The following is a 23,240-nucleotide window of genomic DNA, read 5'->3' as shown; positions in this document are numbered from 1 at the left end:
TGTCGTGAACATTTTAATTAAATAAAGAAATTCCCTATCCGTGAGAAAAAATTAAATAAAATAAATTCCCTACCTACCCATGACCTTAACTGACAACCAACAGGAACCAAACAATTAATTTAGTCAGGCCTTAGTGTAACTGAGGGGTACAATTCCCTGACTGTATTAATCAAGTATTGGTATCATTAAACCACTACCGTGTATGTACATTACTGGCCAATACCGTACACAGGTATATGATGAGAACTTCTCCACAATAACACGGTTTCCACACAAATACTTGTTTAGAATATTTATTACATCAAATGGTATTACCTAATATGCTTTATATTGAATGCGCTTATAAGGCAAAGAATGTGCATAGGCAAATCAATAATGAATATTAGTAATTATCTATGGTACTCAGGAGAGATACTGGAGATACTGAAAGGGTGGTACTACCGGTCGTAAGCCAGCAGGGGGAGGCAATGCTCTATACAAAGTCAAGGGTCCACGGAGGCGATATCACCCCTGTGTCAGCGGGGAAAGCAGCAGCTGTAATCCTATGGTGCGCGCCGCAGATGAAGCCGTGGAGTCTCTGCTCCGACAGAGACGGGCTCGAGTGATGTCCTCACGGGAATGTGTAGATCCCACAGCAGTGGGTGTAGACGGTTCTCTGCTCCAGCCGCCACAGTCAAAGCAATGAAGAATAATCCTGCCGGAAAATGGCTCTGCAATCACCGGTGTAGGTATCCTCCGTGGTGCGCGGTGGTTCACAATTGAACTTGATGTTACTATCCTATTAGCACGTGGCAATAAGTGCTCTATGTAGACACACAATTACTCACTTCACGTGGTCTTTGACTCGTAATGAAGGCTTTTACTAGTAAGGAGCGAACGATGCGTTAAACAAACGTATTAGGATATAAAACACGACTCTATTTGGGGCAATACGAGTCCTACTCTACCGCACGTTGCATAGTGTGGTCAGGCGTCACTTGGATAACTGGAACTGAATGAGACTGAACGGGACAAGGGACTAAGAGGAGTTCTACATTTCTTGCGCCCTATTTATATGCACGGTGAACAAATAGTACCATTCGTATTTCGGTAGCCGTATTCCTACGCGGAACCGGGGCTAGTTGGTACATGTTCGTCGGCACTATTGAACTTGACTCAAGGGGGTAAGTCACTGGCGCCTAGGGGATCGCTTCCAATAGGAGAACGAATATTATGGTCTGTCCTGTACCAGGTAAAGGGATATTCCGTGTATATGTACAAAGAATATACAAGGGATATCAAACGATATACAAATATTATACATGGGATCTCAGGCAATAAATATATATATTCGGTTTAATCTGACCCTTTGTAACAGCCGCCCCCTAATTAGTCCCACCTAATTAGCTAAGCAGAGACAGATTAACCGCACTGTCCACTACTCAATGTCCGTTGTGAGGGTAGGCAAGTCACAAAGTCAGGGGTCATGGTCGTCATTAAGCGAGTCGGGGAGCCTTGGCGACTCTATCAGCCTCGCCACGGGTCGGTTGTAGGTCCGCCCTTGGCCGAGCACTTCTGCCACTCTGACCTTTCCGTCGGCACCAGTGGTCACTTTGCTTACGCGGCCGGCCGGCCACGCAGCTCGGGGTAGTGACTGGTCTATGGTCATGACGACTGGACGGGATGAAGGGGGGCTTAGGAGGAAGCGGGACGGGATGAAGGGGGGCTTAGGAGGAAGCGGGCCTGAGACTGCTTTGATCTGTGCTTGGCTGTGCTTTCTCCTCCTCCGTCTGTTTCTCTTGTTTGCTCTGTACCCCATCTGAGGAGGGGCCGGTCCCGGCCGCCCCGTCAAGGAGTCGCTTGGGGTGCTGGGTTCGATGTCAGCTACGTCTGGAGCGCAGCTGAGGGGGGTGGGGTTCTGAACTCCCTCTGGTGCCCACGGTTCTCTCACGGGCCTCTCGCTTAATGTCAATAGCCTCTGCTGTACGGGGGAGAGGCCGGTGTCGCTCGCCTCTGTGTGTAGGCAGCGTGTAGACGTGGGTTGACTGTCAAGTCCGTAGAGGGGGCCCTGGAGCGTCCATCCCAGTCGGGTCTGAACCGCGACTGGGCATCCTTTGGGTCCGACGTGGGCCGCCTCAATTGGGAGAATGAGGTCCGTGTGGTCGGAGCCGATGAGCAGGGTCGGTGTGGCGCCGTCGATAAGCGGTATAGGTAGTTGACGTAGGTGCACATACTTAGCCATCAGCTGTGGGATGGGGTAGGTGTACTGAGACAGGCCTATGTCGTGGCTAGTGAAGACGTTAGTTATACTATACTGCTTCTCGGGCTGGTCCACCGCTGCTATCTTGAAGGAGACCCTTTCACCCTTTATGGTCTTCTGGTCCCTTCTGATGGTGCGTATGGTCATTGTATCTTTGACACCTCGCAGGCCCAACTGGGCTGCTGCGGAAGCGAGGAGGAGAGTCTTTTCAGACCCATCGTCCAGGACGGCGTAAGTGTCCAGGACCTTGTCCTCGTAGCTCAGGAGCACTCTGACCACTTTGAGGAGCACACGGGGGGTCCCGCTATGCTGGTCAATGTGGAGCACTCCTGTTGGTTGGTTGCCTTGGAACTTCTGGTGGGCTCCGCACAGTGCTGCGCGGTAAGCGGCGCCCGCCTGGGCCGCCCCTTCGTGGTAAGCGGCGCCCGCCTGGGCCGCCTCACGCCACTGGTCCACTTGGACGGGGTTCAGTGTCTTATATTCGGCGCACTGTGCCAGCCAGTGTCCGCCGTCGCAGTAGGTACAGTAGGGAGCGGTCTGGTGGCTCTTCGGTACTGGTGCCACCGCCTCGGCATGGTACATCACCGCGACGGGCCCACTCTGTTGTCCTGGCTGACGCCTGTTGATGTCATGCAGGACCTCCAAGTGGGTGCCACCGCACCTGCTGCACTTCTTCTTCAAGCGGCACTCAGCTGCTAGGTGGCTGCGCGCGCAGCGGAAGCAGCGGCGGTGGTCCTTGACCCACTGACTCACATCATCCGTGGTCAGCTTCTTGAAATCTTCGCACTGATACAGCCGATGTTCTCCCTCACAGTACTGGCACTCAATCTTCCACTGGTCCTCTTTCGTCGAGGGGGTGTTGTGGTTCTTGTGTGGTACTGCTTCGGCTTGGTGCATAACGGTCACCAACCGGCGGTTATCCGTTTGTCCCCGAGGTCCGAGTCGTGGGCTTGGTCCACTCCATACGAACGTGTCGAGTCGTAGGCTACTGACCTCCCTGGCGAGGAACTCAGACAGGTCCAGGAGGGACGCCTCTGGACCGTTGGGGTCGCGGTAGTCTCTCTGCCGCCTGAAGCGCTCTTGTCGGGCGGGAGGGAGCTTCTCTAATATCCTCTCTACGTTAGAGTTAGCGTACAGTTCGTAGATACCCTTTTCCTTTTGGGACCCCAGCATCCCTACCAGGGACTGTACCTTGATAGACAGGTCATCTAGCGCTCTGTTGTCTCTGGCTGGGGGGAGACGGTCAATGTCTCTTATCTCCTGTATCACGTAGTCCCATACGCGTCCATACCGTTGGTCGAGTGCTGCTAGAGCCGCTGTGTATGGGGTAGTAGAGTTGGCATAGGCCAGCGCTATATTGTGCGCTCGGGGCACCTTGAGGTGCTTCAATAGGGTAGCATACTTGTGGCGTTCATCAGCTACATCAACCATCATTGTCTCTAAGCACATCCGTAGCTCCGTGTACTGTGCTCGGTTCTCATGGGTGAAGTCTGGAAACGTCGGTGCGCCAAGGTACGATGTCATGGATGACTGGCACATCGGTGAGCGTTGGGGAAGAGGCCTCCTAGGCGAGTCTCCCCGTGCGTGTCGTCTTGGGCTGGTACTTGGTGGGTACCGAAGGTCGGGTACCCAGGTGCTGTCCCTCGGGGCTGGCGGTGCGTCAAACTCACCCGTGAGTTGAGTCGGGGGTTTGTAGCGCAGGGCCTCGGGGCTGACTTCTGGGCTGTACTGGACCTCCTGGTCCAGAGTACGTTGCTGCTGGTCGGGGCTGTACTGGGCCTCCTGGGCCAGAGTACGTTGCTGCTGGTCGGGGCTGTACTGGGCCTCCTCTTCCTCCTCCTCTCCCTCTGCTAGGACCTGGAGTCTTCTGTTCAGTCTCTCGGCGTGGTCCGATTCTTCCCGGTTGCTGGGTCTCGTATGGACCGGCTGGGGAGGGGGTTCGGAGACGTGGACAGGATCCTCCTGTTGGCGGGGTCCCGGGTCGCTTCGTCGGGTAGGGGAATGTGTCCTAGACCCATGTCTTGACGATCTCTGAGAGCTCCGTGCGGAGTGAGGGGGTGTCGCCATGGCAACCAGTTTGTCCATCAGCTCTGCCTGCAGCCGGTCGCGCTCTGCCTCGCGCTGGGCATGGGCTGCGTCGCGCGCTGCTTCGCGCTGGGCATTGGCGACGTCGCGCTGCGCATTGGCGCTGGCCTGGGCAGCGTCGCGCTGTGCGTTGGCGGCGTCGCGCTGGGCATGTGCGACGTCGCGCTGTGCATTGGCGGCGGCGTGCTGTGCATTGGCGGCGGCGTGCTGTGCATCGGCGCGGCTTCTCTCAATGTTCTCTTCTGTCTTGAGGCGTCTGGTCTCCAGTCTTATGCGGTCGTCTTCACTCCTTTGTTGCGCCTGGAAGCGCTCTCGCTCGCCTGCAAACTGTTCGCGCTCGCGCGTCTGTTGCGCTTGAAGTCGATCGCGTTCGGTGGAGGCTGCCAGGGTGGCGATGAGTGCTTGCGCCAGCATCTTGTCCGCCGCGCTGGGGGAAGACGCCGTTCGGGGCGATCGGCTCCCGGCAGTACTTGTTGGAGACCCGTTCTCCTGTTGCGTACCGAGGAGATCCATCTCCTGGGTGCGCGTCTCTTCTTGTGGTGGGTCGGGTTCCATCCCGGGAGGGCTTTCTTTGTCCTGGAGCTCTCCGGGGACTACCTTGTCGACGTTGTCGGGGGATAAAGTCGTGTCAGTTCCCTCCTGGTCCCCACCGTGAGCTTGGTCAGTTACATTAGAACCCACTAGGGCCTCTGTGGTCGGGGTATCCTGGTTGATGGAGTCGGACATAATTTTACTATCCGCTTTAGTTATTTTATCCGTATCTAATTTCCCTTTAAAGCTAGGTATTGGACTGACAGCGTATGCCTCTAGATAGGGAGGTGGCTGCCGTCTGCGCTGCGGGCGATCTAGCTTAGGAGAACCGTTTGTGGAGTGTTCGTCATCGGCCATGTCAATATTAATATTATATTAATATTACGCTAATTATTATCCGGGGCTCGAAGGACCAATTGTAACTGAGGGGTACAATTCCCTGACTGTATTAATCAAGTATTGGTATCATTAAACCACTACCGTGTATGTACATTACTGGCCAATACCGTACACAGGTATATGATGAGAACTTCTCCACAATAACACGGTTTCCACACACATACTTGTTTAGAATATTTATTACATCAAATGGTATTACCTAATATGCTTTATATTGAATGCGCTTATAAGGCAAAGAATGTGCATAGGCAAATCAATAATGAATATTAGTAATTATCTATGGTACTCAGGAGAGATACTGGAGATACTGAAAGGGGGGTACTACCGGTCGTAAGCCAGCAGGGGGAGGCAATGCTCTATACAAAGTCAAGGGTCCACGGAGGCGATATCACCCCTGTGTCAGCGGGGAAAGCAGCAGCTGTAATCCTAGGGTGCGCGCCGCAGATGAAGCCGTGGAGTCTCTGCTCCGACAGATACGGGCTCGAGTGATGTCCTCACGGGAATGTGTAGATCCCACAGCAGTGGGTGTAGACGGTTCTCTGCTCCAGCCGCCACAGTCAAAGCAATGAAGAATAATCCTGCCGGAAAATGGCTCTGCAATCACCGGTGTAGGTATCCTCCGTGGTGCGCGGTGGTTCACAATTGAACTTGATGTTACTATCCTATTAGCACGCGGCAATAAGTGCTCTATGTAGACACACAATTACTCACTTCACGTGGTCTTTGACTCGTAATGAAGGCTTTTACTAGTAAGGAGCGAACGATACGTTAAACAAACGTATTAGGATATAAAACACGACTCTATTTGGGGCAATACGAGTCCTACTCTACCGCACGTTGCATAGTGTGGTCAGGCGTCACTTGGATAACTGGAACTGAACGAGACTGAACGGGACAAGGGACTAAGAGGAGTTCTACATTTCTTGCGCCCTATTTATATGCACGGTGAACAAATAGTACCATTCGTATTTCGGTAGCCGTATTCCTACGCGGAACCGGGGCTAGTTGGGACATGTTCGTCGGCACTATTGAACTTGACTCAAGGGGGTAAGTCACTGGCGCCTAGGGGATCGCTTCCAATAGGAGAACGAATATTATGGTCTGTCCTGTACCAGGTAAAGGGATATTCCGTGTATATGTACAAAGAATATACAAGGGATATCAAACGATATACAAATATTATACATGGGATCTCAGGCAATAAATATATATATTCGGTTTAATCTGACCCTTTGTAACACTTAGTATGTATGAATATAGAAGCATGTAGGTGGAAACTAAACTCTCTTCTTGCTCCTCCCCTCTCTTTCCCTCCCCACCTCTCTACCTCCTCCTCTCCTCTCCCTCTGTCTCTTTCTCCACCCCATCTTCTCTCCATCTCCCTTCCTCCTTCCTCCCCATCTCTTCCTCCTCTCTTTCTCTCTACATCCCCCCCTCTCTCTACCTCTATCCAACCCTCCCTCTTTCCCTCCCCACCTCTCTACCTCCTCCTCCCACTGTCTCTTTCTCCACCCCATCTTTCATTCTCTCCATCTCCCTCCTTCATCCCCATCTCCCTCCCCTCCTCTCTTTCTCTCTACCTCCCCCCTCTCTCTTCCCCCCCCCTCTCTCTAGTCCCTGTTGAACCAGCTGAGGGCTATCTTTGATCAGATCATAGAGTTCCAGACCTCTCAGGACAGCCTGTACCGCTCCTCCCTGGAGGAGCTCAGCCTGCGCCTGCAGTTCGAGGAGAAGAAGAAGAGCCGACAGGAGGAGGTGACGAGACATTCATGTTGAGCTGTTCACCTGAGACGAGACCTTTAGAAACATGTTGAGCTGTTCACCTGAGACAAGACATAACCTTTAGAAACATGTTCAGCTGTTAACCTCTTAACAGGAGAGGTACCGTATTCAGGCCGACGTGCCCACCGGCGGAACGCACAAAGTCACGGCACTTTGCGAGCGTCTAGCGCCTCTGGGCTGCATTTTTCACCGAAGATATAAATTACCGAATTAAAGCTCTTTGTTACTGTTCGAATGCCTCCTCACTCGACCAAATCCGTGCCTCGGTTCTCGAGTTACATGACGATATGTCAGGCGTGCAACTTTTTACACGCGAGCATCAGATTACCACACCGGACTCCCGACGCTCTAGAACTGTCAATCATCCGTCCAAAAAATGATTGGTCAGGGTTGTAGCCAATGAGTGTAGCTTTCCAATGATATCCCACGTGGGGGTGTGCGAATAAGGTATCTAGGTGAAATATGACAAGCGAAGGGGCGGCTAAGTGGCGCAGTGGGCAAGCCGCTCGCCACTAACGCAGGAGATGCTGGGTTCGAGCCCAGCTCTCGGCGTTGCTACCAGCTTGGCTGGTCGTTCATACTAACACAATTGGCAGTGTTAGGGGTGGGAAAGCTGGTGGGTGGGGATTGGACGTTGTGGACAGCGACTCCTACAGGTCGGTTGGTGCACCTGTACAGCAGAATCAGGAAGTAATGGGGGCAGCGTGAGCCTCCCACGTGTTACTCCTCGCCACTGAGAGATCACGCTGTACAGGTGAAAAGATGTGACAGCTGCCTCCTCGTGTACCGGAGGGGACACGTGATGCAAGGCTTACTGCAGCCGACCAGTGGGAGGCATAGTCTAGCAACGTTCGAGACAGGGGAGGGGAGAATTGAAGGGAGAATTGGCAAGGCGAAATTGGGATGGGAGAAAAATAAGGAGAAAAAGTGGATAAAAATATATATATATATGACGAGCGAAAACCAAAAGTGAATTTATTTTCAAATGAATGGCCATGGATGAGGAAATGAAGAAATGGAGTGCTTTTTTCTTAGCACAGGGTTTACCCAGATCTCTCTAGAAGACAAATTTCTGAATGGATTTTTATAAAATTTGACCTGTACTACATAAGACTTCAGGGCAGGCTATGGATTCCAGCTTATACCAATTTTCTTTAATTTTTATTATTTTTTTGGAATATGGCAACAACCACTACAGGAAAATGTGAGTACACAAGCTGTTAACCTGAGAATATGCTTGTTTGTGTATACTCAGGGTGTACACTTTGTGTGGTGGTGTGTTCTCAGGGTGACTGGTTTTAACTGGTGGTGTGTTTCAGGGTGACTGGTTTTAACTGGTGGTGTGTTCTCACTTCTCAGGGTGTACTGGTTTTAACTGGTGGTGTGTTTCAGGGTGACTGGTTTTAACTGGTGGTGTGTTCTCAGGGTGACTGGTTTTAACTGGTGGTGTGTTTCAGGGTGACTGGTTTTAACTGGTGGTGTGTTCTCAGGGTGACTGGTTTTAACTGGTGGTGTGTTCTCACTTCTCAGGGTGTACTGGTTTTAACTGGTGGTGTGTTTCAGGGTGACTGGTTTTAACTGGTGGTGTGTTCTCAGGGTGACTGGTTTTAACTGGTGGTGTGTTTCAGGGTGACTGGTTTTAACTGGTGGTGTGTTCTCAGGGTGACTGGTTTTAACTGGTGGTGTGTTCTCACTTCTCAGGGTGTACTGGTTTTAACTGGTGGTGTGTTTCAGGGTGTACTGGTTTTAACTGGTGGTGTGTTTCAGGGTAACTGGTTTTAACTGGTGGTGTGTTTCAGGGTGACTGGTTTTAACTGGTGGTGTGTTCTCAGGGTGACTGGTTTTAACTGGTGGTGTGTTTCAGGGTAACTGGTTTTAACTGGTGGTGTGTTTCAGGGTGACTGGTTTTAACTGGTGGTGTGTTCTCAGGGTGACTGGTTTTAACTGGTGGTGTGTTTCAGGGTGACTGGTTTTAACTGGTGGTGTGTTCTCAGGGTGACTGGTTTTAACTGGTGGTGTGTTCTCACTTCTCAGGGTGTACTGGTTTTAACTGGTGGTGTGTTTCAGGGTGTACTGGTTTTAACTGGTGGTGTGTTTCAGGGTGACTGGTTTTAACTGGTGGTGTGTTTCAGGGTAACTGGTTTTAACTGGTGGTGTGTTTCAGGGTGACTGGTTTTAACTGGTGGTGTGTTTCAGGGTAACTGGTTTTAACTGGTGGTGTGTTTCAGGGTGACTGGTTTTAACTGGTGGTGTGTTTCAGGGTGACTGGTTTTAACTGGTGGTGTGTTTCAGGGTGACTGGTTTTAACTGGTGGTGTGTTCTCAGGGTGACTGGTTTTAACTGGTGGTGTGTTTCAGGGTTACTGGTTTTAACTGGTGGTGTGTTTCATGGGTGACTGGTTTTAAGTAACTGGTGGTGTGTTCTCAGGGTGACTGGTTTTAACTGGTGGTGTGTTTCAGGGTGACTGGTTTTAACTGGTGGTGTGTTTCAGGGTGACTGGTTTTAACTGGTGGTGTGTTTCAGGGTGACTGGTTTTAACTGGTGGTGTGTTCTCAGGGTGACTGGTTTTAACTGGTGGTGTGTTCTCAGGGTGTACTGGTTTTAACTGGTGGTGTGTTCTCAGGGTGACTGGTTTTAACTGGTGGTGTGTTCTCAGGGTGACTGGTTTTAACTGGTGGTGTGTTCTCTGGGTGACTGGTTTTAACTGGTGGTGTGTTCTCAGGGTGACTGATTTTAACTGGTGGTGTGTTTCAGGGTACCTGGTCTAACTGGTGTAACTGGTCTAACTGGTTGCAGGGTACCTGGTCTAACTGGTCTAACTGGTTGCAGGGTACCTGGTCTAACTGGTTGCAGGGTAACTGGTCTAACTGGTCTAACTGGTTGCAGGGTAACTGGTCTAACTGGTTGCAGGGTAACTGGTCTAACTGGTTGCATGGTACCTGGTCTAACTGGTTGCAGGGTACCTGGTCTAACTGGTTGCAGGGTACCTGGTCTAACTGGTTGCAGGGTAACTGGTCTAACTGGTCTAACTGGTTGCAGGGTACCTGGTCTAACTGGTTACAGGGTACCTGGTCTAACTGGTCTAACTGGTTGCAGGGTACCTGGTCTAACTGGTTTCAGGGTAACTGGTCTAACTGGTTGCAGGGTACCTGGTCTAACTGGTTGCAGGGTACCTGGTCTAACTGGTCTAACTGGTTGCAGGGTAACTGGTCTAACTGGTTGCAGGGTACCTGGTCTAACTGGTCTAACTGGTTGCAGGGTACCTGGTCTAACTGGTCTAACTGGTTGCAGGGTACCTGGTCTAACTGGTTACAGGGTACCTGGTCTAACTGGTGGTGTAACTGGTCTAACTGGTCTTAACTGGTTGCAGGGTACCTGGTCTAACTGGTCTAACTGGTTGCAGGGTACCTGGTCTAACTGGTCTAACTGGTGGTGTAACTGGTCTAACTGGTTGCAGGGTACCTGGTCTAACTGGTCTAACTGGTGGTGTAACTGGTCTAACTGGTTACAGGGTACCTGGTCTAACTGGTGGTGTAACTGGTCTAACTGGTCTTAACTGGTTGCAGGGTACCTGGTCTAACTGGTCTAACTGGTTGCAGGGTACCTGGTCTAACTGGTCTAACTGGTGGTGTAACTGGTCTAACTGGTTGCAGGGTACCTGGTCTAACTGGTCTAACTGGTGGTGTAACTGGTCTAACTGGTTGCAGGGTACCTGGGGCGTCACAGCTGAGCAGGAAGCGGAGGAGCAGAAGAGGGTGCAGGAGTTCCAGGACACCATCTCTAAGATGAGGTCCCAGCTACGCATCCTGACCCACTTCTACCAGGTCTGTCTGTCTGTCTGTCTGTCTGCCTGTCTCTCTCTGTCTGTCTCTCGCTCTGTCTGTCTGTCTCTATGTCTTGTCTGTCTGTCTGTATGCCTGTCTGTCTGTCTCTATGTCTGTCTGTCTGTCTCTATGTCTGTCTGTCTGTCTCTATGTCTGTTTCTATGTCTGTCTGTCTGTCTCTATGTCTGTCTCTATGTCTGTCTGTCTCTATGTATGTCTGTCTGTCTGTCTCTATGTCTTGTCTGTCTGTATGCCTGTCTGTATGTCTGTCTCTATGTCTGTCTGTATGCCTGTCTGTCTGTCTGTCTCTATGTCTCTGTCTCTATGTCTGTCTGTCTGTCTCTATGTCTGTTTCTATGTCTGTCTGTCTGTCTCTATGTCTGTCTGTCTGTCTCTATGTATGTCTGTCTGTCTCTATGTATGTCTGTCTGTCTCTATGTCTGTTTCTATGTCTGTCTGATCTGTCTCTATGTCTGTCTGTCTCTATGTATGTCTGTCTGTCTCTATGTCTGTTTCTATGTCTGTCTGTCTGTCTCTCTGTCTGTCTATGTATGTCTGTCTCTCTGTCTGTCTGTCTCTATGTCTGCCTGCCTGTCTGTCTTGTCTGTCTCTATGTCTGTCTGTCTGTCTGTCTGTCTGCCTGTCTGTCTGTCTGTCATCCTGACCCACTTCTATCAGGTCTGTGTATGTGTCTGTCTGTCTCTCGCTCTGTCTGTCTGTCTGTCTCTCGCTCTGTCTGTCTGTCTGTCTGTCTCTCGCTCTGTCTGTCTGTCTGTCTGTATCTATGTTTGTCTGTCTGTATCTCTGTCTGTATCTATGTCTGTCTTTTACAGTTAGTTTGTGCGGTTGATCTGATATGATGCATTTCTCATTTATTTTGTCTGTACTCCACCCTTCCCTCCCTCTCTATCCCTCTCTCTCTCTATCCCTCTCTCTCTCAGGGCATAGTTCAGCAGTTCCTGGTGTTGTTGATGACCAGTCAAGATGAGAGTCTGCGTTTCCTCAGCTTCAGGCTGGACTTCAACGAGCACTACAGGTTAAACCCTCCCCTACTGTTAACTACATACAGGTTAAACCCTCCCCTACTGTTAACTACATCCAGGTTAACCCTCCCCTACTGTTAACTACATACAGGTTAACCCTCCCTACTGTTAACTACATCCAGGTTAACCCTCCCTACTGTTTATACATCCAGGTTAACCCTCTCTACTGTTAACTACATCCAGGTTAACCCTCCCTACTGGTAACTACATACAGGTTAACCCTCCCCTACTGTTAACTACATCCAGGTTAACCCTCCCTACTGTTAACTACATACAGGTTAACCCTCCCTACTGTTAACTACATACAGGTTAACCCTCCCCTACTGTTTATACATACAGGTTAACCCTCCCTACTGTTTATACATCCAGGTTAAACCCTCCTTTACCTTTTACTACATCCAGGTTAAATCAGGAAGTTAACATCATTGTTGTGATATTCTTGCAGGAAGTTAACATCATTGCTGTGATATTCTTGCAGGGCCAGGGAGCCCAGGCTGAGGGCCTCTCTGGGCACCTCCAGGGGGCGACGATCGTCCAACTTCTGACACCGCGACACCCACCTGCCACCATGACGACTACAGAGATGATGTCACTGTAAGGCTAGAACTTCAACTGACCGGAGGAGGACATTATGACATCATCACATGTGGGCCGGACAGAAAGAGAAGAAGGAAAAAATAAAAAGGATATTCCTGTGGATCATAAGCACTTATGCGAAGATGAATTCACCATAGAAATATGAAACTTTGAAGGATAAAGAACACGAGGTCACGACGGAAGGGGCCCAGCCAGGAGTGACATCACAGTTTATGTGTCCCGTCATTGATGACCTCATAATATGTCCAGAAGGAATTCCCGACGCCTCGGGCGAGGTGACATCACAATGGTGACATCACAGCAGCCAGTATGACATCACAGAAGCACCAGGTGTGAAGCCCTCCGATGAACCAGGAACATAGTGCTTATAAAACAAAGACCAGGCAGAGGCTGAGCTTCTACATACCATCCAAAATGGACTCTAATGACTTCCTGTTATCTAAATGACCTAGCTCAAGCCCCGCCCTCTTTCCTTGACCCTCCAATCACAGCCGCCGCGTTCCTCAGTCACATCTGCTGGTCCCAGGTCTGTTAGTTCTGCTGTTCCTGTTTCCAGGTCTGTTAGTTCGGTAGGGCGGGGCTATATGGGGATAGATTCTGTCTGATCTTCTCCTCAGGGTTTCCTAGTAGCGACGCCCTGCGCTGCTCCAGTAAGAAGCCATGAATAAACAAGCAGCCTTTCCACAGTGTGATGCCAAGTTCCCCCTCTTAACAAGTCATTTAGCCTTGTATTGAGTTATAACATCTCACAACTCTATATCAATATAGATTATCTTCATATTAGTTTGGTTGTTCCGCTGATTCAATATCTTGATATTAGTTTGGTCAGAAGAAAGATAATTTGAAAAGAGCCAATTTGTCTCGGAACTCTTGTTTTAATAAAATGTCTTAAAATGCCACATGAAAGAAATTCATATCACAATAGTCGCCTGGAAATCTGCAAGATAAACAATCCCAGTCGCTGATCATAGCACTGAACTGCATGATAACGTGTGACGTTCAGTTAAATATTGAAATTCTCATTTTGAGAGGAAACTGAGTTAATATGTGGTTATTATTATTATCATCCATGGCAATGTCACCGTGGAGGTACGGAATGTTCCTCTTCCAACATGGTTGCCTGTAACCATTGGAGAGAAAGATATCTGCATTGGTAGAGCAGGTAAAACACTGGAAAATCACGTTACATTCAATGTTTGTTGATATATTTCTCATACAACAAACACAGAGCAAACGTTGACTCTTCCAACAAGGAGGACAAATAGGCATCTAAACGTTCTGTGAAAGACCTCTATCATCATTTCATTACAATATGATCCCAACCTGCTAAATACAAGACTATATGACTTGTTAACATGGAGACACTCACACTCCTATATGCCTTGCCATTCTGTCACTGTCCCCATTAATTACTAATTAATTAGGTTCTAAACACGCCTCAATAATATATAGGAATAAATTCACTTTAGTGAAAATAACCCCAAACCCCCCCCCCCCCCCCTAAGCTTTCTGGAACAATCTGCCCCCCCCCCCCCTCTCCTCCTTAGAGTTTCATATTGTACATTAGATGAACAAAACGTCCACATTATCTCTCCCTTCTGCTTTGTTTACATCTCTTTGTTGTGTGTATATTTGACGTTGTCTGGTTTTGTTTGTTTTTATTCTCCATACAAGTGTCTTCTGAATCCCCAGCGTTGGTGTTTGTCTAGACGTCCTTGAACTCAGTTATGAACCACGGCGGTCGCGACACAAGGGATGGAAATCACGTGTTTTGGTCCGGAGGGGAGAACAGAGGCCTTGCACAGAACGTTCTCTTTCTTCCAACATGGCCGCCCGTAACCACTGGTAACCACGTTTGAAAGAAAGCGCCCTAATGTCTATGCAGTGGTAGAGCAGGTAAAACATCGCAGAAGCATGATGTCACTGTTTCCAGTAATAAAACATTGATTTATGAGGTTTTTGCACATACAGTAGCAACCGTCGTCTCTTCCAACATGGAGGACGACTGGGCGTCTAAACATCCTGTGAAAGGCCTCAGTGGGAACGGAGGCCGTTGAGGGTTCGGCGACGCCCGACGACTCTGGTTAGCGGAAGAGTTTTCTCTCGTCTGGCAAAGTCCAGATCAGCTACAATCATTTCACTAGCAGACAGACGCCCGTGGTTCTGTCCATCAGTCCAGAGGTCTGTGTTCTTCCTGCTCCACTCATGAGACAGTAACTAAAGGTCCTAGAGATTTGTTTTGCTACTCTCCACTCGTGAGACAGTAACTAAAGGTCCTAGAGGTTTGTTTTGCTACTCTCCACTCATGAGACAGTAACTAAAGGTTGTTGCTTTCCTTTTGTCCGAGACTGAACAGAAGAAAACGTTCACATGTAATGTTGCACGATACACCGATACTAGAAAAGTATCTGGATACCCAGCCATTAAAAACCGTCCAATACTCTCATTTTATTAGTATCGTCCCCGTCCCCGCGTGAATATTAAAGGCAACCAACTTGTGTTCAGCTTTTCGTTCAGCGTTTCTCTGATTGGCCACACGGCCACGTGACCGCCCTAGCACACGCCCTTATCCGCGCCGCGTCGCTCTGTGTTGTACGCGGCAGAGAGTGACCGCGCATGCGCATGAGGCTCCCCCAGGTGCTCTGAGAGGTGCTCGTTGCGTTGTTGTTGCGTTGTTGGTTAATGCCTCGTTGTGTTGTTGGTTAATGCCATATCGCCGCATCACTTAACGCCATAACTAACTACTGGAGGAAGGGCGTAAATACATGTTAAGATATTCAAAATCGCCACAGCAGTATAGTTTGTTTATACTTCAGAAGTATGATATTTGAACATGGTCCCCAAAATGAATGGAAGCGAATGAGGATGTTATCATTATATAACGTTACAATGTACAGTTTCTAGTTAATCAGTCAGCAGCCTCCACAGCCTCCAATGACAGAGCTCTCATATTTTGCGAATGCATAAACTATATCTTAAATTATGGCTATGTGTCTAATATGGCCGTCGCAATGACTTGTTTTGTTTACATCAGGGTGAACGCTGTTGTATTCGCAAATATGAGAGCCAGCAATACGCAGCTCCAGTTAACCTAATTAATACCGTAATGAATCATTAAAAAAAATATACCGTTAACTGGAATATGTTGTTTCTTTACACCTATGTTGGATTATGTAATTGGTTTGTCATGACAAAACAATAAAAATCGCTACTTTACATCAGGGTGAAGTGAACGCTGTTACGCTGCCACCACCCACTTCAATGATAGCTCTCATATTTGCGAATGCATAAACTATATCTTATGGCTATGTGTCTAATATGGCTGTCGCGAAGTCATTGATAAGCGACAGCCATATTAGACACATAGCCATAATTTAAGATATAGTTTATGCATTCGCAAAATATGAGAGCTCTGTCATTGAAAGGGCTTCTACAACGGAAGACGGCCGCTACTGCTGGAGCTGGACAGAGTCAAGCCGGCGGCGGCGCACGGAAGCCGGGGAGAAACCACCGCATCGCCCCGCTGGCGCTTCACAATGTGCAGTTTCTAGTTAATCAGTCAGCACGCAAAATAACATTATACATTATATAACGTTACAATGTACAGTTTCTAGTTAATCAGTCAGCAGCCTCCACTGACGAGTGAAGCGTGTAGTTTTGATAAATGCGTTGTGTATTCGCGCGATTCGAGTCGGACAAAGATTACAGCTCCGCGCTTCATCATTAATTTCATTTGGGACCTCTGCCGCTCGCAGGGACTTCTGCCGTGCTCGTGGCAAAAGGGGGCGGGGGGTCGTGGCCAATCAGAAAAGCTGAACACAAGTTGGTTGCCTTTAATATTAACACGTCCCTGTCCCCCCTCTCTCTAGCTCAGCAGCTGTAACAGAATAACTTTTATTATTTTTGATTATATAAGTTTCACCAGTGTAAAAATATTCTGTTATTTTATTAAGAAATATTTTAGGTTTTTGCCGTGGTATCGTTTTACAACCGGTATCGTGATACTTAGGCTGGTATCGGTATCAAAGTGACAACACTAATCACATGAAGGGTATCCAATGGAGTTCTTGACCACTAGTTGATAAAGTGGCGCTATAGAGTACAGCAGGAGAAAAGAGAATCCACGAAAATTGTGTCTCACGCGTTCTTCCAGCAGGCGCACAAGGACACACTGCCACACCATGAGCACCGGGGGGCGACGTAGAGCACAAAGTCAACACGCCCTCGTCCTTCAGTTTGATTGGTCGACACTGGTTAGTTCACTCAGTGAAGGCTTCAAGCTCACTCACTACTCACACATCGGCTTGACTGACTATCTGTGGACTTGAGATGTTTTGTTATGGGTTTTTTGTATTATTTAAGTGTGTTTTTCTCCTGTTTAACTCACAGTATGTGCTCATATCTTTATAAGAAAGTTGAAACTTAAAACAAAACAAAAAAGATGATAAATCCTGAACTGTCCCAAGGTGACCCAGAACTAACGATTAGAAGATATTGCAGTTTGAATTTTTTTTTTAGAAAAAGATATTGAATATTTTCAATCAAGTCGGGTGTCTTTTCACTTGCACCGTTTTGCATCCCCCTGGTTTGAATAAAACGCCAGGTTTAGCAGAAGGGATGCTGAATGGCTGCCATTGGGAAGTGTGACTGTTTTGAGAACTTGTTTGTGTTATTCCTACAGGGATGGTCCCATACCACTTTTTCACTGGCGATACCGATTCAGACTCTGTATCGGCCTGGATACCAGATACCAGTCCGTCGCTTTCACTAATATATATTCAGACTCGGTATCGGCCTGGATGCGTCTATTCTTTCCCCAATACATTTCCAGTTCCGCGTTCTGCGATCTGATTGGCCACGGACGTTTCTGGTGCGATCTGATTGGCCACTGACGTTTCTGGTCATGTGACATGTGCGCCCAATCGCGTGACGAGCTGTGTCTTTGCCCATTTCCGGGTCTAACAGCCTGCAAACTACCTAACGCCTAGTTTATCACTGGTTAAGCTTAGGCGACTCTTTCGAAGTTGGTTAAGGTTAGAGTATGGAATCAGGGCTGGTGTTCTATCGCCATGCTCTAAGACAAACTAACCTTAACCAACTTCGAAAGAGTGCCTAAGCTTAACTGGCGAAAGAACTTGCCGTCACACGATTGGCGCGACCAGAAACGTCAGTGGCCAATCAGAGCGCAGAAGGCGAACGCGGAACTGGAAATGTAGTGGGGAAAGAATTCAGGCAGCCTGGATACCAGATACCAGTCCGTCGCTTTCACTAATATATATATTCAGACTCCGGTCGGTTTGAGACCCAACGTGTCAAAAATGCTGCAAATCCAGTCGTGTCGCTTTGATTTCTGACACGTTACAACTGAATCTCTTGGTGTCAGACTTTATCATTCCGATACTGGCCTCGTTCCTTGTCCCTCTATGGACGGTCCAACCAGTATCTGTGACCGCAGACAACTCGCTCCTAAAGACGGAGACCAGAGAAGAGCCAGCCGTCGTTGGAAGGTTTGTCTCCTGCAGAGCAAGAGTGTTGAAGAGCTGTCTGGTGGAAGGAATGTGTCCTCTGTCCTCGCTCCATTGTAGAGCGCACACATTTATGTATAGAATATATGGAAAAGAAACATCCTCTCACCTCTTTAATAAATGATCCTTTTTTAAAATAATTTGTGTTGGGTAACAAATTTTATCCTTGACGGTGACACAAACCCAGGCTTTTCAGGGGGACGAGGTCATCGGGGATAGAACCTTGAGAGCTGAACGTTCTAACGACGATGTAGAGGTCGTTCAGACCTGCGGAGATCTACAGGTCTTCTGCAGAGGTCTACAGGTCTGTGGAGGTCTTCGGTGGAGGTCTACAGGTCTTCTGTGGAGATCTACAGGTCTTCTGTGGAGATCTACAGGTCTTCTGTGGAGATCTACAGGTCTTCTGTGGAGGTCTACAGGTCTTCTGTGGAGATCTACAGGTCTTCTGTGGAGGTCTACAGGTCTTCTGTGGAGGTCTACAGGTCTTTGTGGAGGTCTACAGGTCTTCGGTGGAGGTCTACAGGTCTTCTGTGGAGGTCTTCGGTGGAGGTCTACAGGTCTTCGGTGGAGGTCTACAGGTCTTCTGTGGAGGTCTACAGGTCTTTGGTGGAGGTCTACATGTCTTCTGTGGAGGTCTACAGGTCTTTGGTGGAGGTCTACAGGTCTTCTGTGGAGGTCTACGGGTCTTCTGTGGAGGTCTACGGGTCTTCTGTGGAGGTCTACAGGTCTTCTGTGGAGGTCTACAGGTCTTCTGTGGTGGTCTACAGGTCTACACGTCCTCATGTTACCTCCCCTGTTAAAGGGGCTGATTTATTTTGCGCATAAACTAAACGGTTCACACATTAATTTTGTTTGAGAGTTACTGTTACGACCCTGGCTCCGAGGGAAGCAACATAAATGGACACAAACAACCAAGGTCAAGTTCATATTTATTAATGCAACTACTGTGAATAAAGGGTCATGTGTGGTGGTTGGGGAAGACACTGCTCCAACAGAGAGAGTGTGGGTCGGGGGAGGGCCTTTTTAGCACTGCAGTCAGTGTCTATTGGCTGAGAGAGAGTGTGGGGCGGGGGAAGGCCTTTTTAGCACTGCAGTCAGTGTCTATTGGCTGAGAGAGAGTGTGGGGCGGGGGAAGGCCTTTTTAGCACTTTGCAGTCAGTGTCTATTGGCTGAGAAGAGTGTGGGGCGGGGGAGGGCCTTTTTAGCACTTTGCAGTCAGTCTATTGGCTGAGAGAGAGTGTGGGGCGGGGGAGGGCCTTTTAAGCACTTTGCAGTCAGTGTCTATTGGCTGAGAGAGAGTGTGGGGCGGGGGAGGGCCTTTTAAGCACTTTGCAGGCAGCGTCTCGATTGGCTGATTGCTGCCAATCTACCTGGAACACAGGACATACAATTAACTGCAGCAGTACCTAGGCTGGTAAAGCTATGCCTCCTAAAATGTGAATCGGAAATACAGAAATACCGGCTACAGGGTTTCCGGGCACCCCCTGATCTGTTTATAGTCCCCAGCGAAACAAACAACAAGCAGGTCTGTCAGCCTGTCGAGGGAGGCGATAACGAGGTTGTTTCTGGGGGGAATACATTTTCATGAGCACCGTGTCATGATTTCAGGGGCGGGACTTCCTACCTGATTCCCACTTTCGGCCGTAGTGCTTTACCAGGCTTTATCTCTCGAGATAAAGCTGGGAACGAGGTTAAGCAGTACCTAACCGCTACTGAGAGGGGATGGGTTTGAATGTGGTCACCAGTGATGTCATCGAGTCATTTCATACCTCATTTCATTAAGCTGTAATTAACACACAAGTATCCAATGTCCCCGATGACATCACTAGTGGCCACATTCACACTCATGTACGATCAATAACTGTCAAACTACATTTACATTTTTTTTTTTTACATTTAGTCATTTAGCTGAACACTTTTATCCAACTTACAGGTTCTGTACGACAAGTCAGCAGGAAGGTGCAACTCTTTCAGCTGAGTAACAATGTTCGTCAAACAGTGCTGAACTTGGGTGCTGCAGTGTTGAGTGCATAGTAGTAAAGACATTGGTGTATAGTAGGTAGTAATATAGACAGGGAAGATTAATTATTGGAAGAGTGGATGATAGTAGAAGGCAGTAAACTAAGAAGGTTCAGGTTTTGTTTTTGGCAGATATTGATTGAAGAAGTGTGTTCTTAGTCGACGGTGAAAGATTGGTCCGGTTTCGGCTCCTAACTGGAGCGAGGACCAAGAATAGGCGGCTTCTCTTTGATGACCCTCCCGGAGCTCGGATAGGAGTGGGTCCTACAGGATGTGTGCAAAACTGTTTAGAGTTTTGTTTGAGTCTGATTAGAGTTTTTGGATGTGTGAGATTATGGGCAAAATAAATCGGCGTTGTTTTTGTGGTGAAGTGTCCCTTTAAGAGTGTTGTGTGGACCTCAGACTTCTATTGATTGATTGATTGATTGAAACTTTATTAACAGACTGTAGAATGGGTACAATACAGTACCGCTCAATACACACAATTGTTAAGGGGATGCAGACCAGAGAAAGACTTTCGTCTTGTTTACATCAGGGTCCCCCATTTTCAATTCATAATGACATTTATGACATACACAACATACAGTACTGTTACATTTGTGACATACACAATATGCAAACATACAGTACTGTTAAACAGAGATCCTAACAGAAAATTTGCGAAACGTGTTTAGTCCCTTGTTTGAGCCGAATCTGGGTTTAACATGATTTGTGGAACTCCCTCTGGTGTTGTGGTTGTGGTATTCACTGACCTTTGGGAAGTATTTTGACATGTACATGGGTACCTTAGTGGTGTAGTGTATCTTGTAGACCAGGCCCATTGCAAGTTGCTGTACTATCTGGCTGCATGCTATCCTAGCTTAGCACAAATTAATGTAAGCAGATACAGACCACTAGCCTATAGGGTTTTTGACCAACGGCTAGGCTAGTGGTCTGTGGCCGTATCCGCTTCCTTCATTTGTGCTGTGCTAGGCTAGCTTTCAGGAAACTGTTATCCATCTTGACTCTGGAGAAGATGGTAAGGCATTTCACATAAAGGCATGTTCCTTAAACAAATGTTGGGTCGGCGAACACTGTTCTCACACTAAACCTGTTTATGTGTTGGGTGTTTTCTACATGTAAAATGTCAGTCAACACTAGCCTAACTAAAATTAAACCTGTGGTGGCCTGAGGGTTTTTTATTACCAGATAAGGTTGTCTCCTTTAGCTAATACATTTGAATACTTCTGCATTGTGCTCTCAAATGGAGAAGGTGATCCAGGACCTTACTCACTGACCTTACTCCTAGAACCCACCTCACCCCTGCCCACTTTGACAACCTAGGATGGCTTAGAGTAGACAGAAGTGGATAGGGACACAGACCACTAGCCTAGCCGTTGGTCAAAAACCCTAGGCTAGTGGTCTGTATCTGCTTACATTAATTTGTGCTAAGCTAGGATAGCATGCAGCCAGATAGTACAGCAACTTGCAATGGGCCTGGTCTACAAGATACACTACACCACTAAGGTACCCGTGTACATGTCAAAATACTTCCCAAAGGTCAGTGAATACCACGACCACAACACCAGAGGGAGCGCCAGAAATCATGTTAAACCCAGATTCGGCACAAACAAGGGACTAAACACATTTCGCAATTATGCCACATCAATGTGGAATGCCCTACCCACACAGCTGTAAAGGAATGTGAATCACTACCCACTTTCAAAACCACTCTCAAAGAGCACCTACGGGAGACTGCAATTTGAAACTGGCCAAATGTCCTAACCCAACCCCCTCCAATGTACAGTTTCCCACCCCACCTACCCAACCCCCCTCACCCCACCTACCCAACCTCCTAGTCCAGTCATTATAGGCCAGAATTAGGCTAAACCTAGGACAAATTGCAACATTAGCTAACTCAACTGATTTTGTATCCTCAATATGTCTTTAGTGAGAGAAAAAAAGTCCCAAGGAATCCCATCATGGGAAATGTGTTTTTTTTTCAATGTTTTGTTACCCCTATAGTCCAGTCATTATAGGCCAGAATTAGGCTAAACCTAGGACAAATTGCAACATTAGCAAACTCAACTGATTTTGTATCCTCAATATGTCTTTTGTGAGAGAAAAAAAGTCCCAAGGAATCCCATCATGGGAAATGTGTTTTTTTTCAATGTACTTGATTGCTGGCAGGATCACTGACGACACTGTCTTTCAGAGATTGTGACGCGTTCAAATTTTGAGGTAGCTCAAAAGTAAAGATACCATTTTGATTCTAGACAACCTCGGGTTTCCAATGAGACCAACCATGTCATGTTACCTCATTGGAAAGGGGGCTACATACCTAATTATTCAAAGTTAAGACGATTTTTTGGGGAGGGAAATATGGCCATCACCATTTTTCAAATGGTCCCTTGGCCTTCTACCTCAATATATGTTAATGGAAATGGGTTACATGGGTACCTACAAGCCTCCCCTATACAGACATACCAAATTTATGTTAAGCCCATGTAGTTTTGTGCAAGAATCATGTAGTGTTTTGCATGCTGTACAAATATGTAGTTTCCGCCTATTATAAAAACCCCCATCTCCATGGACCTATCCCCACGGACATAAACCCTTGAGCCCCATCCTCGTGGACTGAGCTCCACAGAGCCTATCTACTAATATTCCAAGAAGAAAAAAATGTCTTTATCAAATGTTTTGATTAGTTCTGGCGTGTATGCTAATTGGTGCATATCAAAAAAGATAATGTGTGATTTGCATGAGTAAACAGAATAATTCAATGAAGTTGTGATTGACTTTTTTTCTTGTCTTTGTGTGTGTAATCAGCTTGTGAGTTTTTATAGTGATATCTAAAAGTAAAATTTTCACCACTATGTTATAACAGGCATTTTTCGATATGAATATATATAGGTCGTTTTCAAAACTTTCCCATGATGGGATTCCTTGGGACTTTTTTTCCCTCACTAAGGACATAATGAGGATACAAAATCAGTTGAGTTTGCTACTGTTGCAATTTGTCCTAGGTTTTTTCATATAATGACTGGACTAAATGTACAGTTTCTTCCCCCTTAGATGTATATACTCTCTTTTTTAAACTCTTTTTGTATCATAAACAGTACTGTATATTTGTAAATCTGGTATGTCATAAATGTCTAGATGTGACCTGTATGTCATATATGTTATGATGAATTGAAAATGAGGGACCCTGATGTAA

General features: G+C 47.6%; 1 protein-coding gene across 1 annotated transcript in view; it reads left to right on the top strand.

Annotated features, from left to right (window-relative positions):
• Positions 1-14,106, top strand: part of tubgcp3 (tubulin gamma complex component 3) — a 111,116-nt gene extending 97,010 nt beyond the window's left edge. The window contains 4 exon segments of the mRNA XM_084323527.1: positions 6,869-7,009; positions 10,744-10,860; positions 11,802-11,896; positions 12,382-14,106. Coding sequence (XP_084179653.1) covers positions 6,869-7,009; positions 10,744-10,860; positions 11,802-11,896; positions 12,382-12,448 — 420 coding nt within the window. The 3' untranslated portion in view covers positions 12,449-14,106.
• The last annotated feature ends 9,134 nt before the right edge of the window (positions 14,107-23,240 follow it).

This window comes from Notolepis coatsorum, assembly GCF_963971535.1.
Source record: "Notolepis coatsorum genome assembly, chromosome: 1".
Taxonomy (NCBI): domain Eukaryota; kingdom Metazoa; phylum Chordata; class Actinopteri; order Aulopiformes; family Paralepididae; genus Notolepis; species Notolepis coatsorum.
This window is presented reverse-complemented; position numbering and strand designations above follow the sequence as displayed.